Source organism: Chanos chanos, chromosome 9, assembly GCF_902362185.1.
Source record: "Chanos chanos chromosome 9, fChaCha1.1, whole genome shotgun sequence".
Lineage (NCBI taxonomy): Eukaryota > Metazoa > Chordata > Actinopteri > Gonorynchiformes > Chanidae > Chanos > Chanos chanos.
In genome coordinates, this window is record NC_044503.1 from 25,802,148 (window position 1) to 25,819,271 (window position 17,124).

General features: G+C 42.7%; 1 protein-coding gene across 1 annotated transcript; it reads right to left on the reverse strand.

The window, feature by feature from the left end:
• Positions 1-1,104: 1,104 nt before the first annotated feature.
• On the reverse strand, positions 1,105-8,158 carry fbxl4 (F-box and leucine-rich repeat protein 4). The gene is made up of 7 exons (XM_030784907.1): positions 7,659-8,158; positions 6,459-6,792; positions 5,374-5,618; positions 3,734-3,947; positions 2,294-2,365; positions 1,558-1,870; positions 1,105-1,268 (listed from the first exon to the last, which is right to left on the reverse strand). The coding sequence occupies exons 1-7, from the start codon at positions 8,153-8,155 to the stop codon at positions 1,105-1,107; spliced, it is 1,839 nt and encodes a 612-aa protein (XP_030640767.1). The 5' UTR covers positions 8,156-8,158.
• Between the last annotated feature and the right edge of the window lie 8,966 nt (positions 8,159-17,124).

Below are 17,124 nucleotides of genomic sequence, written 5' to 3' on the forward strand. Positions count from 1 at the left end.
GAAACATATAAGGGACATTGTGAATGTGAATTCGCCGCATCAGACTGTTCAACAAATTATTCAATAAACACTGAAGAAAAAATAAAACATAACAAAAAAAAAAAAGACCCTTCAAAATTGATTTTAAAGAGAAAAGAAAAAAAAAGAGATAATGAATTTTCCAGAATAATCTATTACAATATGGTAATATATTAAGTACAATCGTTTTCTTAATGTCTATTTGAAAGTTTTAATGGTTCTCATCCATTTTAAAAATCAAAATCGAGGATGTGTGTGAATCGGTTTGGCTGAGGGCAGAGCAGCAAATTATGAAATTTTCAAACAAAGTAAGTCGCTGTCTCGGAAAACTGCTAAGGCACAATCCTCCTTAATCCACCAGTTTGCAACTGACCAATAACAAACAAACAAACAAACAAACAAAAAAGCTTCTTGTTGTGTCTTGCACCGTCTGTGTTCACACATGTGCATTCATATTTTGTAAGACAAATAAATAATTAAACATAGTAAAATACAGTTACCATTACAATCACATTATTTTACAATATTCAAACAGCAAGAATGTAAATAAAATTGCCATTTTTTTTTATAACTTCAGCATATCACAATGAAAACATCTTAATCCCATTCGTTTAAAATTAAGAACACCATGGCAGTCATGTTGATAGGACCTTCTGTATTTTCCTCACCGAAAAGCAATATTCAGCTGGTTTCTGTGTGAAGATTTAATTCCAAAAAAAAAAAAAGAGCAAAATCAAACCCTGAGATCTCAAGTGAGGTCAGTTTTTTTTTTTTTTGCAAAATGTGAAAGATTCGACACATTGGCACCTGTTAGGTTGTAAGCAACAACGTCTTCGAAGAACGAGTTGAAATGTTTGAGACGTCCTCCGCCAAGCTTTGAGTCTATGTTCTTAACATTCAACGCGTTTCCTCTTAAGATACTTTGCAATTTTGCATTCAGGCTAGAGCAGTTTCGAGAAAGAGAAACAATGTTCAGAGCACCAGAGCGGACATCTGTATCTGTCCTCCAGGTTCAGGTTCCTAAAGCTCTTTGAAGGGCCCTAGGCACACCTGTTGTGTCTGAGGATGTGTAGTGAGGGCTGAAGTTCATTGGGTGAAACTCTTTTTAATCGCCACTTTGGGGAAGAGGCTATTGAGCTCCTGTACCACGCGGGAATCGATCTGTGAACAGAAGGAGACGTCCAGCAGAAGCAACTGAGAGCACGACTGTAGAAGTTTCCGGAGGGATGAGGAGCTCACCATTCTCGTTCCTGCCGATCACAAACGTTAGCGTCACAAACGCTACCATCACGTTACCAAGCACAAACATCATTCTAAGTATAACTTCACTCATTCATCACGATGTTAGGAAAAGCGTTACCTTCACTCAGAACGCCACTCAACGTTTCAGAGTCCTGACCGTAAAATTCAAAGGGCGGACTATCCATTCACTACACGGATACTACACGAACCTACATACCCTGTGTGGACCAACGTACCCTCTGTAGGGGTGCCTGCGTGTGCGTGTGTGTGTGAGCACTGCCTCTTGGTTGTTCTCACCCAGTATGTCGAGATGCTGCAGTGCAGGGCAGTTGTTGGCCAGCTCCTCGATGTCAGAGTCGCAGACGGTCCGGTTGGCGGTGAGGAAGAGCTTGCGCAGTCGCGGCAGACTGCGCGCCAGCAGCTGGAAACATCCGGAACTGCTCTGCAGGGTGGAGCACCAGCCCAGATCCAGCTCCTCAAGGAGTCTGCATCCAGCCACCAACTCCGCCAAGCCACGCTCGCTGAGGTTTCTACAACGCCACAGGTCCAGAGAACGCAGCGACCGACATCGTGCGCTAAGCATGCTCGCTACCACGTCGTAGTCCTCGATCTGCAGGGTGAAGGACACACATGGAGACCAATCACAGTTGGTCATAACCCACGGACACCAGCCCAAGGGGATTTAGATCAGTCATGACTACTCAGTTACTGCTAATATAGTGAGAACGCATTCATCCCATTCCTGCAACCTGAGAACTGATCACTAGCCGACTGTTCCTTTTGAGCTGTTCAAAATGTCCATTAACTGAATCACATATGTAAGAGTTAGGGAAGAGCACAAATGTTATGGAAGGTGCTTCCAGTAGGAATGAAATGATATATACTAACCTGGACAAAAGTATTTGTTCAAGAAAAATACAATACAATGACAATAAAATCTCACTATAGTCTGTGATCAGCACAAAAGCGACTGATGAAGAGAAATAATCTGTGATAAAAGAAAACTACTGAGAGCAATGGTAAAATACCTCACCATAACACAGCTGCCCAGGTTGAGATGCCTCAGGTCTGTGCAGAAGGTTATAATGCTTAATATGGCTGTTTGCTGTGGGCCGAGGACAAAAAAGAGAGACACAGAGAGAAGAAGAAGAGAGAGAGAGAAGAAGAGAGAGAGAGAGAGAGAGAGAAAGAAATATGAGAGTAAGTGAGAGCGTGACTGATTGACTAATTAAAGATAATGTACTGAGGAGGTTTATCCTTATAAACTGACAAATAAGAACCTCACACATGTAATCATCTGTTGTGTGGGTCTTTTTCAAAGTAAAACGAGACGCTGGAATGCGTATTAAAGCTGGAAGATGACAACAGATTTAGCCGTTGTTATTGAATACTATCATATGTCTTAAGAAATGGATATGTCAAAACAAAACCACTTAATGACTTTACGGTTTGGCACACAACATCAGTAATAAAATGATATGATGTTTCACAGAGAAGGCGAGGAAAAAAAAAATACAAAAAAAAAAAAAAAACCACGTCTTATTTCTTCTGACGCATTTCGGCTTTTTACTCTTGCCGACCTGATTCTGTTTTTGAACTCGGTTTACAAAAACACAGAAAAACTTATCCCACGGCACTGAATAAAGTCATTGTTTTTAAAGACCGTGCTGGTTTTTTTCCCTTTTGTTTTGTTTTTTTCCTGGATAGGGTACATACATTTTGTCTTCCTCAAAAAAACAACAACAACAACAAAAACAACAACAACAACATAAACCTCAGGAACAAGCACAGCGCTTGTAGCTATATAGGTATCTATGTGTCAAGCTGTGTGTCTGTACACCTGTGTGTGCTTTTGGAGGCCTCTCTCTGTCTTGCAAGAGCGAAAAAAGAAATGTAATTATGAAAATGACAGCTTAATAGCAGGTAAGCTGGTATGGGGAGGTGGGGGAGTGGGGCTGACACGGAGCTACAGACGCAGCGTGTTCCGCGAAGAGGAGTAAACATCCCTCCAACCACAGAAACATTACACCTCCGAGGAGGCAGATGTCCGCGCTGCCAGAAACGCTGAATCATGATGGAATAAACATGTCTAAAAAAACCCCCCAAAAAACGCTGTTCTTCTCTACGACGTCTCGACAGCAGGTCCGAGCTTGATCGGCCGTGTACTACAACGACCTCTTATCAGAATTTGTTCCAAAAAAAACAACAACGAGGACAACAACAGAAAAGCCGAGGTGAGACACGTTTGACCTAAGCTCGATTTTAAAACAGAGAAACGAAACGCGACCCGCGGCCGTGAGCTGACGCATCCTCGCTTTAAGGCTGAATCTTCCAGACCTCTTCTTTTCGCTGCTTATGTGAATTTTACATTTTAAACGAAGCGAAAGATCCAATATATTCAGCAGACACATGCAAATGAAGGTATGACTGACGTGCAGGCTCCGAAACATGTTCGTCTTTCGCTCTTTCTCACCTCGATCTTGGTGCGGTAGAGAATCAGGCGGCGCAGGCGGGGGAGTTTGGCCACGTGGCCGAAGGCCTGCGGGTGGAGGCGGTCGCACGAGGACAGGTTGAGCTCCTGCAGTCGGGGACACGTTTGAGCGATCACCTCCAAACACGCCTCGCTCAGGAAGTGACAACACGACAGCTCCAGACACACCAGGTTCCCTCCGCACGCCTTCATAAAGCTGGACAGGACGGCGGAGGTGGAACTGTTTTAAATCTTAAAGCTCAACATACAAACAGTCTTCTTAACAAATAAATAAATAAACAGATAGACAGACAGACAGATGGATGGATGGATGGATGGAAGGAAGGAAGGAAGGATAGATGGATGGATGGATGGATTGATGGATGGTCAGATAGATAGATAGATAGATAGATAGATAGACAGATAGATGGATAGAATAAAGCAAATGCAACTGATAACCAGTGTTGGAACTAATTACCTTTTCAAATTAAATAACACAGTTACAATTACTGAGATTTAAATGGGCTTGTCACTCGTTACTTTTAACTTGCATGAAAATATTAATGGACAACTGCAGACTATAGCAGACAGATGCAGCCTACTCCCCCACTCTCCTGTTTATGATGTAACGTCACCCGACCCTACAGTGGTGCAATTAATGAGTGAATCAACCAATCAGCATTAGCCCACACGATGGCGGACAGTTCGGGCAATGTGAGCTTGCTGTCCTGGAAATACGGACATTATTTTTCCCCCCTCCACATCAAGGACCAAAATTTACTGGTGATTTGTGGTCTACGTGCAGGTGTGAGCACTTTATCCACATCAAAGAATAGTAATTTTAATCTTCTGAAGCACCTTGTAAAACAGCACGCAAAGCTAATCGCGAAAGACCCGAGCGCTAGCGCTGCTGACCAGGGAGCAGGGGCCTTTCTAGCTATTGAAATGATCAGGGGCTAAGTCCGGGGCTAAGAAAACCGGAGTTTTTCGTCTGGGTGTGCGCGTCTTCCAACTTTGTGCGCACTGTGCAGTGCTTGATTACTCCCCCCTCCTTTGGACGCTGCTCTGTTTCACAGTCTGTCTGTTGTTTTGCTGTAAATACCTCCTTTTCAGGGCGAAAATATTCGGAGCTAGGCTTAAAATATTTGGGGCTGTACCCCCGAATGGCCGGACCTAACGACGCCACTGCCAAGGAGCCACTCCATTCAAACAGCCAAGGCTTGATTTGCTTGGTATGCATTGACAAGAGAATTGAAGCAAACATGTAGAAGTAACGCAAAAGTTACTTTCCCTAGTGACTAATTACTTTCATACGCAGTAACTGGCAAAGTAATTCAATTACTTTTGAAAGAAGTAACTAGTAAGTGTAACTAATTACTCATTTTCAGTAACTTGCACAACACTGCTAATAACACCTAAGAAATAAAACCGACACAACAAGCAAAAACCTGAGGCTGATATGTAATAATGCTATGTCAGAAACTATATGGATGTGTAATAATAATGATATATGATAATAAACTGAGAGGTCATAATCATGCGTGACCGAACATGGTCCTCTGATCCACGGTCAGGCGGAGTCAATGACCGGGCAGTCGGGTAGAAGACACAGCGGGCATGACCGGTGAGGTCCGGGGCCTAACCTGCTGAAGCCTGTGGGCGTCACAGCCCCACGGTTGCCCGTCCAGGACATGTTGAGTCTTTGGAGGAGGGTGCAGCGGCTCTGTAAATGGCTGAGGGAGGCGTCACTCAGACGAGGCCAGTAAGGCTGCAAGCTCAGCTGGATGTACTGGAGTGGGTCACAGCAATGCTGGTGCAGGAGCTTACAGCTCTGGGCCAAACGGCAAAGGTCCGGTACGGTCAGGTGACTCACGATCAACTGGATCAACTGCGTGGTGATGACACACACACACAGACACACACACAAACACACACACGTGCACACACACGCACACACAATCACATGCGCGCACACACACAAACACAAACACAAATATAAACGCACAAAAACAAAAACAAAAACAAAAACGCAAGCACAAACGCAAGCACAAACGCAAACACAAAAGTGTAAGGGTCATAGTTCATAGAGTGTGAAGCACAACATTCCTCTAACAGAGTAAAGATGTTCCAAGTTTTCAAGCGGCTGGATCAAAGATGGCATTTGCCCTGTGTCAGCGTTCCAAAGAATCTTGCGGTCGGGTGTTGTCTGTGGTTAAGTGTGTATATGTGTGTATGTGTGTGCCTGTGTGTACGGAACAGTATCAGCTGACAGATAATGGCTGTATAGCGTTTCAGACACACACGCCAACCTGTTGCAACAAGACAAGCGGGTGGCAGCGGTTTGGGGCCCAGATCAGAGGGTTGAGGGAGTAGAGCAGGGCCAAGTGCAAGAATCGGACAGGTATTGTTAAATTATCCTTCCATTCCATGTCACTCTCTAATTATCCCAAAATTACAGTAAAAGCCCTTTTTCAGGTTGAAACACGAACACCTGTGTGTGTATCTGAGTTTTTCATTGAGTCATGAGACAGATGAGTGCAATTCTAATCAACAATTCACCTCAATCCACCAAACAAATGACTTTGCCACTCCTATCGCAAATAACTGTCACATATAATAATAATTTATCACATCATATCTGCCTCCAACATAAAACTCTAAGTGGATTTATGTACACGCACACCTCAACAACGTTTGTGGGTGTATCCGTGTGTGTGTGTGTACCCGCCTCGTATGGGAGCTTGTCGAAGTATCCGTTGCCGTGGTTGTGTTTTCCGTCTCCGGCGTGCCGGCAGCAGAGGCCGGGGTCGGCGAGTTCCTCGTCGCTATCGCTCAGGTCGCTGATGTCGATGATGGGCATCTTATAGAGGGCTAGGATGGGCCGCTCTCGCACGCCGTGCAGGATGACGGCGTCCAGCTCCGTGTAGTAGTCCAGCACAGAGCTGTTGACCTCCAGCCGCAGCAGGTTGGTGGCGAAGCTGATCTGTTTTATACTGGGGGAGAACTGACGGGCCTGGGGGGTCATGGCTTTACTGGGCTCTCCTGCCCACAGCACCTCCCACCTAAAAGACAATCCACACACATGCACGCTTTTATACAGACGCACAGTCTTACGTATAAAAACAACCAATACACACACTGTTTTTATGTATACCACCCAAACACAGTCGATCATTTTCAGTAACCACCCAAACACAGTCAATAACATTTTAATATAATGTAACCACCCAATCAATAATTTCTTAATACAATGTACACAACCTAAACACAGTCAATAACATTTTAATATAATATAACCACCCAATCAATAATTTCTTAATACAATGTACACAACGTAAACACACTCAGTAAGTTCTAAATATAATGTAATCATCTAAACACGTTCAATAAGTTCTAAATTTAATGTACATAACCTAAACATAGTCAATAACTACAGAATGCAACATATGCCATTTAAACATAATAGACAAACACTACTGAATATGACATACACCACTGAAACACATGAAAACTTATAAGTAAACATAACTGAGGTCACCAAGCACTGATATTTACTACTAAACACAGCATATACCACCAACGCCAAACACAGTGAATACATGCTATTGAATATGAGGCATGTTACATAATCATAATTAATGTATATTACACTATAGACTTTAGATTATGTAGGTTAGACTCCTAAAAATAACTACCTGAATACTAAATACCATAAACAAAATCCTCATGAATTCACCTTAAATAAATAAACAGACAAATAAATAAATCAATAAGTGCTACATTTGCATAATGGTATAAGTGGTCTAAGAAAATATATATGGGTTCATAATTAACAACTGTATAATTTTACTGACAAAACACAACATCCTCTTCTCTGAAGGTCAAAAAGTATAAGTGTTGACCTTCAGAGACTTGTAGAGGTCGTTACCTGACATCAGCAGGTGGGTTCTGAGAGAACGGATTGAGAGAACAGGCTAAGATCTGAACTATGGCTCCTGGGTGGTAGGTCTCCAGCACGTCTATGGCCGTAGGATAAACAGGTTCCTCGAAAGCCAGTTCCATGTAGTCCTGGCTGTGGAAGTTCTGGGGCGTCCGTCGGAACGGCTGGGGAGCGCTGGAACACTGCTCCCACCACGGGCCGTAGGTCCGGAACACGGCCGTCTGGGTGAAGTCGCCCGAGCTGGGGTAGACGTTGGGGGCGCCGGCCAAGTTCCACATGGTATAGGACATGCTGTTCTCGCTGCCGTAGTGGGAGCTGAAGTCGAGGACTTCCTTGGCGTACTGCTCCACCTCCACGGTGACAGGGAGCGCCGAGCGTTGGCCGAGCTCCACCGCCCTCCGGCTGCCCAGCGCCTCCCCTCGAGTTCCACTCCTGGAGCGGCGCCGTAGACAGATATAGTAAAACATGCTAAGAAGGGTTAGCATATGGAACACTTGATGTGGGGTGTGGGGCGGTGTGGGGTTGGGAGGGGTTGATGTTGGCTTAGGGTTCAGGTAGCGCCCCCTACAGCGCACTTTTTGGGTCGTGCTCTACACAGCGCAGGCTATAGGCATAGCCACATGCATGACCTGTTACAGAGAGAAACACACACACAGACACACACACACACACGCACAAACACACGCACACATACACATACAGAAAAGAGGGCTTAACAACACTCAAGCTTGTTGGAGGGTTTTAAGCACATGTGAGAGGCCATAAGCTGAACCAAGATCAATGGCATTCACTGAATATTAGCTTTCAGCTGTGCCTTTAGATTTTACACTATTGAGGCCTTTGACGACAGTCTCTGACAGCTGTGGATCTCAGGTCAATTTATATGGCAATAATCCTTGGAAAATCTTCACATATTCTCTGAGGTAGAATTTTGTATGAGGTACCAAACTTATCCACAGGTTTTGTAATGTTTTGAGCATGAGTTCTTCAATCACTATTTCAGTGAAGTTATGTCTCAGGCCTCCCCTCTGTGGTGTTTTCCACACTCCAGACTGACTCAATTCATTCACAGTTAACAAGGGTTAGTTTATCTCCAAGTTGAACAGAGTTCTAAGGCAACTGTTAATAAACACTTGTGCATTTTACTGCTGAGAAGGTGTAAGCATCTACTGTCTTGATTATTTCACTTTTACATTCTTTATCATTGCAAACATGCAGGTTTAACGGCGGGTTCAACTCAAACTACTCTTGGAAATTCACCGGTAGAGTAATGGTAGTCACCCCCTAAAAGCCTTGATTTAGTAGCTATGGCTACCACACAACAACAAAGTATTTTTCTATGTCCCTCGGTAGATCGGGATAAATATTTACAGCAACATAGGGGCGGTCCAACTTACAAGAGATTAAAGGGCGAGTTTCATAGCACAAGTGAATTTCATAACATAAATAAAAATATGCTTATCGTCTGTAAACAAACCCGTTCGGGTAGCTGGCCGTAGTCAGACACAGCTGTCATGCATAAGTTGGTACATAGCTTTACTGTCTCCCCATGCAACACAGCGGGCAAATACACATAAACGTTAGCAAGTTTGAATGCTTTGCTGATACGCTAGTCACATGCTAGCTAGTTAGCTGTGTCTTTTGACGTTATGGGGAAATGAATCAATCGACTATCATAATATTTCAATCTCCATGCTAATTTACGCAGTAAAACTCGTCTGTGCACAACTGGCATGACACTATAAACTTACGATGGACTGGAATCTGAATCGGAGTTGCGAAAGTGTCCTTGCTCCATCTCTGACCAAACATAAACTGACACTGGGACTGTCACCCTCATATCCACTGGTCTATTTACTTCGAGTATCAACATCCGCTCATGTAACGAAAGGCATTGTGGGTATTGTAGTTTGAGCAGTGGAATTGAAAAGATTATTCTATCCATCCACATATCCATCCATGTACCCATCCACCTATCTATCTATCTATCTATCTATCTATCTATCTATCTATCTATCTATCTATCTATCTATCTATCTATCCATCTATCTATCTATCTATCTATCTATCTATCTATCTATCTATCCAAGATTTTGGAAAAATCATAATTGAGTATTAAAACTTTTGTGTTTTTCCTTGATTAACCTCTATTTCATACAGAACTGTACTTGTGAGTGTTGAGTTGAGATGTGTCTATTCTTTAAGTGCCTGAAATTCACACAAACACACTGTCAGTGTACAGTGGTCCACCCTATGCCTGCATGCCCACACACACACACACAGACAGACACACACACACACATACACACACAATCAGGTTTCTTTGTGATGTCCAGTGGAGCAGTCAACTGATGAGCATGAGCCTTTTGCGGTCTGGTAGACAGACATTGTTTGATGTGCTGAATAAAACATTTGTCAGTCAGAATTAACTGAGAATGTGGCGATTGTGACATTTATTTTGTCATAAATGGGCACATTCCCACCTGACCTGTCCTCTTGCCCTCGCCCATGGAAACAGAGCCCAGGGCGGGCAAAGCTCCAGAGGGGGGTTAAGCCGATGGCTGTCCATCACAGCTAGGCACTGAGCCCTTCGCAACTGAAGCACGAAACAGATGCGTATGACCACGTCTTGGCTGGCATTTGCATCGATGAATGACTTGTCCAGTCACTTTGTCTCTGGAGTGAATTGAAGCTCCATTGTCAACACAAAGAGCATTGGGTCTCTACGGAAACCTGGGCCAACCAATCACAGGGTAAGCACTCATTAGTGGACTATCTGTACTGAGGACAGGAGAGGATAATTGTCTCGGAAGAGATACTGTTTTCTCCAAATGCCGCTCTCTTTTCACCGATGGAGCACACGCACGCTCTTTCAATAAAGTCTTCATTGTGCATCATGAACGCTCTATTTTCATAAATATCAAATCAAACGTTGTTTTGTCTGTTTTATCAACGGGGAATAGGAAACACAAATGAATTTGTCTCCGAGTTGAACACAAACAGATGCATTTGTGATGATATTTTGGTCAAACTTAGTGAGATTTATGCCAAAAAGCAATCTCAGAGTATCAGAAAATTATCTTTGTTTGTTTGTTTTTTTTTATATACCTTTTTTGCTGTTGTTTTTGAAGTCCTTTCTCAATCAATTCTGCATTCATCAAGGATGGAGAATGACAACAAATTGTAAATAAATTGTATTGGCATAAAACACACAGAATCTGTAAACATTATTCTCAAGAGGCATACTAGAGCAAGAAGAGCAAAGGAGAGATGATGCAACCACAGGAACAGAGAGAGAGAGAGGGACAGAGAGAGAGAGAGAGAGAGAGAGAGAGAGAGAGAGAGAGAGGGACAGTCAGAGAGAAGGGGGGGGGGTGTTAGAGGTTGTTTGGGTGCTAGCATGACCAACTCTTTGACTGACAGCGTGATCGTCTGTCAAGTCCTGCAGGCATCACTGCCACAGCTCCTGTTTTCTGTCAGTCCTATGCCCTATCACCCCCCACCCCCCGCCCCCTACACACACACACACACACACATATGCATACACACATGTCTGGATCCTATCAAAACCAGCACTGATAAATAATGAATTTGATTGTATTCCTCAAAGGAGAGGCTAAAGACAGAGAGAGACAGAGAGAGGGAGAGTGAGAGAGAGGGAGAGTGAGAGTGAGAGAGAGAGAAAGAGAGAGAGGAGGGGTTGTAGAGACAGAGAGACATCGTGGCAAAGAGAAGATGGGGCCAGAAGAAAGAGCAACCAAAAACAAGAACGCCTGCGTTTTGTTGTAACAGGAATTGAACATCGCATACAACAAATATCAACCCACACAGCTGGCGGCTGGACGTGGCCTCACACCTACTGTATGATACTGTCGTTAAGAACATACAAATCACTGACCTTAACTGGGGAACTGACAAGCTGAACAAGAGGGAAAAAAACGAGTTGGATTGGCCATCCACAAATGCTGGCGGGCTGTTCATATAGCTTTGAATCGAATGCTTGGATTCATCTCTAAATGTATTCGAAAAGTTTGTTTCTTCTTCCTCTGAGTCTCCTATATGCAGTTTATGCTAACGCACACACTGACCGTATAACAATGACTCCAGGTGCCACAATTATTATTCACATAGATTTGCATATATTTGCTACCTTACCCAGTCGATTACACGCGGATTCGTGTCACCATAGCAAAACACTCAATAGAAGCACCATTGAAGATACTTCAGACTAAAATCAAAGGCTGTTTTGCAAGCTGTCTTTGGCGTAGACGGGATCGTGGGAAGAAACGGAACAGCAGGCGAGAGAAAGAGGAAACCCAAGGCAACGCTACCCCTGTGTGGTCACAATCTCTTGATCAAACGAAAACCAGGATCACAGATCTGGACAGGTTAAATAAATAAAAATGCCCCCCCCCCCCCCCCCCCCCCCCCCAAATTATCAATCATTTTAATTATAGGTGTACAACAAAGCGCCTTTATGCTTCTCAGATTTTACGTGACTTTTAGGGCTTGGCTGCAATGCAAATAATACACGCGCGCATGCACAAGCCGCACTGTATGCCACAACACGTATTTGAACCTTATCTCTCCGAGGTCTGAGTGCTGCTTTGGTCTAGTCTAAGTTCTGTTTAAATCTGGTATAACTTTGATTTGATTCCTTTGATTAATCTGAAGTAGCTGTGCCATGGCATTCGTCGCTTTGCCTCCACCCCTCTCTAAAGCTAAACAAGATAAAAACCAATATTGTAAACAGAGTCGTATCAAGAAAAAAAAAAGGAGGAAAATATCCTCATTGTCTTTCAACAATCATTAAAATCAGCTTTTTAAATTTTCTAATTAACAGCAAACTACTGTTCAGTGCCATCCATAATTCATGTCTAGTTTTTTTTTTCCCTATCAAAATGATATTTGATTACCTGCCCATATCTTGCCATTGACTTCATTTATAAAGGTCGACAACGTTCACCATCTAAAGAGCAGTTTAAATATTTCATGTTGATTACCAGAGTTCTTTGCCTTTTGTCCAAATGACAGAATCTGCAAATATAATTAGTATGGCAAGAAATGCAGCAAGATAGTGAAGACACTGCATGGCATCTCTCTCCTCTTCTATTGTTTCAGCTCTACGTCCTCTAACTGAACTTCACCGTTTGGAGTTTAATTGGTTTCGTGAAAATCAGTTGTGAGGAAGTCATAACCTTGATCTTTTCCCTTAGATAAAAGAGAGCTTTTTTTATCAAATACATGCTAATTCGAGGCCCAGGGTGAAAGAACTGAGTAAACAAACATATTTGATTATTTCATTTCATTGTTTTTTTTTTCTTGTTTGTTTTATTTTCTGATTACAGAGAGGAAAAAATATAATTGAGTAAAAGTACTGAAGAGTCCAAACAATGACCCTGAAGCCTCATACAGAAGCCCTTCTCTAACACGCCTATAAAGCTAAGAGAAACCTTTCAAATGTTTATTATTATTATTATTATTTTATTGTATTGCAGACTATAATCTTCCTGTCATTATATTGTCTGTGATAGCAATTACATGACAGACACACAAACGCGCGCACACTTTTTTGTTGTGACACTTTCATGTACCTTGAAATCCGCTAGAAGCTTATGAATATTCAAGCAAATTTCTTTGGTAGCAACAGTGTAAAGTAAGCTAGCTCTAAGGAATTGAACTCCACGGAATAATTCTCCCGGATCTCTGTGCCGTTACCCAACCCACTGCCGTAATAAAACCTCAACTATCAGTGGTGCTAAATAGATGAGAACAACAGAGGCCAAAGCAACAGAAGGTGATTAATTCACTCCAATGTGTCTTTCCCTGTTCTGGAGCGAACCCAGCACCGCAGGCATGCTCAACACCTTCGAATCCACACTTTGAAACTAAATGCAGTGGTGGGGACATCGACAGATTCTCATTAAGCCCAATCACGTTTTTTTTCTTTATAATTATAAGACAGACACAACATTTACTGAAGTTATTATTAGAGAGTGCTCAAAGAAATACGCGTGAGCATTGTGTTTGATGTTTGACATATCGTTCCAGAACCGGGAGCAAGGAATACAGAAACAAAAGGGAAAGACTGTTGACAAAACAACCTATCCATATGTTCTGCAACGAGGAAACATGTTGTATTTGCTCTAGGAATGTGAGAGGAACTTTGATTTGATTGTAAAAGTGTCTTTTGGTATGATCTATGACACCTTTTAGAGGATAAGGTTAGCTGCTTTTCACACAAAGGCATCCGTGTCACCGCTGATATTGTTTCTATCGAAAATTGAACCCCGTAGCATATTCCAGGTCTGTATACCCCCTCTCCTCAAGAGGGTGCCTGTGAATTGAAGGCAGATAAAACACTTTTGCTCAAGGGCACGGTGCCAGGATGTTCTCTGAGACACAGACTAAGGACTATGTTAACCAAATCCTGAATTGTCGGCTCTTGTCTGCAGTCTTGGCACGCAGGGTCTTTTGTGAGTAGGTGGAGGGGGTGGCGCTGAATTTTTGGAGGGGTAGGGGTGTGTGTATGTGTGTGTGTGTATGTGTGTGTGTGTGAGAGAGAGAGAGAGAGAGAGAGAGAGAGAGCTATTGAGACACACTTATCTTACATGCTCAATTCACCAACAGTGGTAAGGTCAAATCCCCATGCCCTTCACACTTTGCTATTCTATCTCATAGACTCTGTTTGTGGGATTTGTTGTGTTCTTTTAAGTGCCAGCAGGTATCTCTAATTCTCTAATTCAGGATTTGATGGCACAGAAAGAGCTCTTCTCAGTCTCAATGTAGAAATCACCTTCGAATGATATTCTGTTGTGACAATGCAGAACGGTTCTTCTTGTTCCCCTACAATTTGGAGGACGTTATCACTCTAAGACTCTAGCTTATCCTTTTTCAAGGTCTCCCTCACACTCATGTACGAAAGGATTGTTGTTGTCTTGTCAGTTTGAGGAGTTTGGACACGAACCACATAGCTAAACAGAGCAGCTACAAAACCGACAGGCTATGTATGTACTTTTAGCAGAGAAATGAAGTTGAGCGCGCTGTAGCATTTTTGGACTTTGCTGTGGTTATGTCATAAATAGCATAATACTGCCGACGAAAAAAAAAAAGAAGTATAGTAAAACAGTGAATTTATTAGGGGAGCACCATGGTGGATGATGAGAAAATATTTGTTCTGGATTGGGACTGTAAACTGAAAGCATTATCGAATTGACGGCGTGTTCAGTCTCGGTTTACGTTACAGTGAATACCGCTATCAGATTATCCTCGGCGCTGATCTGAGTTCACTATTGCTTTAATCCACATATTTCTAGCCGGTGACAGAGGGCTCATTCAAATGCGAACCCTTCTCCACACCAGTGCTTGCCGAGACCGTCTCTTCCCCTCATCTTCCCTTCGCGTCCCCCCCTCTGCTGCTTCCCGCTTCAGCACACGGCTGTGGAATTTATTCAAATGTTTTGACATTTTGCCTCCCCTCACTTCTCTAGAGCAGAAATGATTTGTGACAGTTGGGGAAGGGCTCTGTCTGATGAGTCTCTTCGAACCAACGTGGGCATCTCTCCGTTCCTCAAAGAGGCCCTTTTTTCTTTGCCTCGTTTCAGCGCAAGTTCTTCCCGTCATGCGCTCGAGTTCATAAAAGCTGAAAAGGCCGAAAATCTCTTCTGTGATAAACGAACAAATAAGAGGATACATCACGACTTTGAAACTTCGGCTTACGTTTTGCGCTGTATTGCATTTCAGTTATTCTCCTCCCGTGGTCCGCAGACGTTAATTCTGTTTGATATGAAGCTACAGGCTTCAACAGAGCAGTCATTTTTCTAAAATCCAACACACTGATTGCTGTGACTTTTGCAGAGCTACTCTCAGTGTACTTCTCACCCCAGATAGACTGATTTTTGTTGCAGTTACACTACAACATTCTATCCTTGTATCAAATACCACAATTTCTTTTTCTCTCAATCAAAAGCAAGTTATACATATATAATTTCTGACATGAAATATAAATATGCTGTAGACGTTTAATGGAAGTGGTAACGTGAGATAGAGAGAGGTGTAGAATAAGGTACTCTGACAGGCACTTGGCTATTTGAAGAATGCTCCTCATTAACGAAAGGAGGGGGTATTTCTGCTAGTGTTTGTCTGTGGCCATTTTGCAGTACTGCGATAGAAAAACATGTTGACCGAACGCGATGGTTCTCATCAATCAAAACTGACTGTAGTTCACTACGACGGGAGCGGAGTGTCTCTCCTGTATTGTAAGTCGTACAGACCGTTGGAGACAGTGTCTTTCAGTTGATACTGGAACTAGAGTTACCAAAAACTCTGGAACGGAGGCAGCAATTTACAACGTCGACAGTGAAAGAGAAACAACTTTGGTTCTGATATTTTTCTCTTATAACCAAAAGGTGGGGAATATTGCAAATATAACAAAATCTTATGACTGTCCTTAACTGGGTTGATAGAGCATGTTTTACTGTAACATAGTTACATGACTGTAATATAGTAATACAGGAATGTACATTGGGGAAGGCAGCAGGCCAATGGAATGAACAATGTCAAATACAATCCATCGATCAGTAACACACACACACACACACACACACACACAAACACACACACATTCATGGGAATGGTTGGCCTGAGCAAATATGATAACAGGATATTTTCTACCTACAGACACTTTATACAGGGTACTCCATCATAGCTAATCTGCCCCATCTCAACCCAGTCTTTTCTCCACCCACAGCACATAAGTCATTGAAATAACTTCATGCTTCTCCATAAGCACACATCGCTGTAGTGGAGGTATATGTTCCAGGCACATCCTAAAATCTCAAAACACTATGACGGTGAATCAAGCCTTAACTTTTAATTCTAGTCCGCAGAAGAGGACTTTGGACCAATAACCAAATTTCCCATGGCCTATCCAAATACACACGCACACACAGAATTTGTTTCCTGGTTTCATTTGTAGGCCTCTGCTTGGGTGTGACGTCATGTGACTTTGCCTTCTTCACACAGAATAAGGCTGACCGGTACTTGTGTAGCCGGCATTTGCCAACCGATATTTGTATCAAGAATTTGAGAACTAAAAAAGAAAAAAGAAAAGAAATCAATCAATCACTTTACGGTGTTAATGAGGAGGCATTCAAAATCAAAGTGGATTATTCCATGTGAGGGATTACGTTGCCAAATTCAACCAGGCAATGTTTCAAAATGACACATCAGTGAGAGTTGTTGCTTTGTTGATTGATTCCCCTCCATGAAAACCTAATAGATTTTAGACCTGTCTATGCATTTGGCACTCATTAACCTTCAAGCATTTTCATATGGAGAATGTATTGCCACCATTTCACCGCTACACTCAAAGGCAGTTTGGTAGATGATGAATTCTCTGACCCTCTGGTAGCAGGTCACCTATTACAGTCTTGTGCTGTGGCTTTTATTTTTG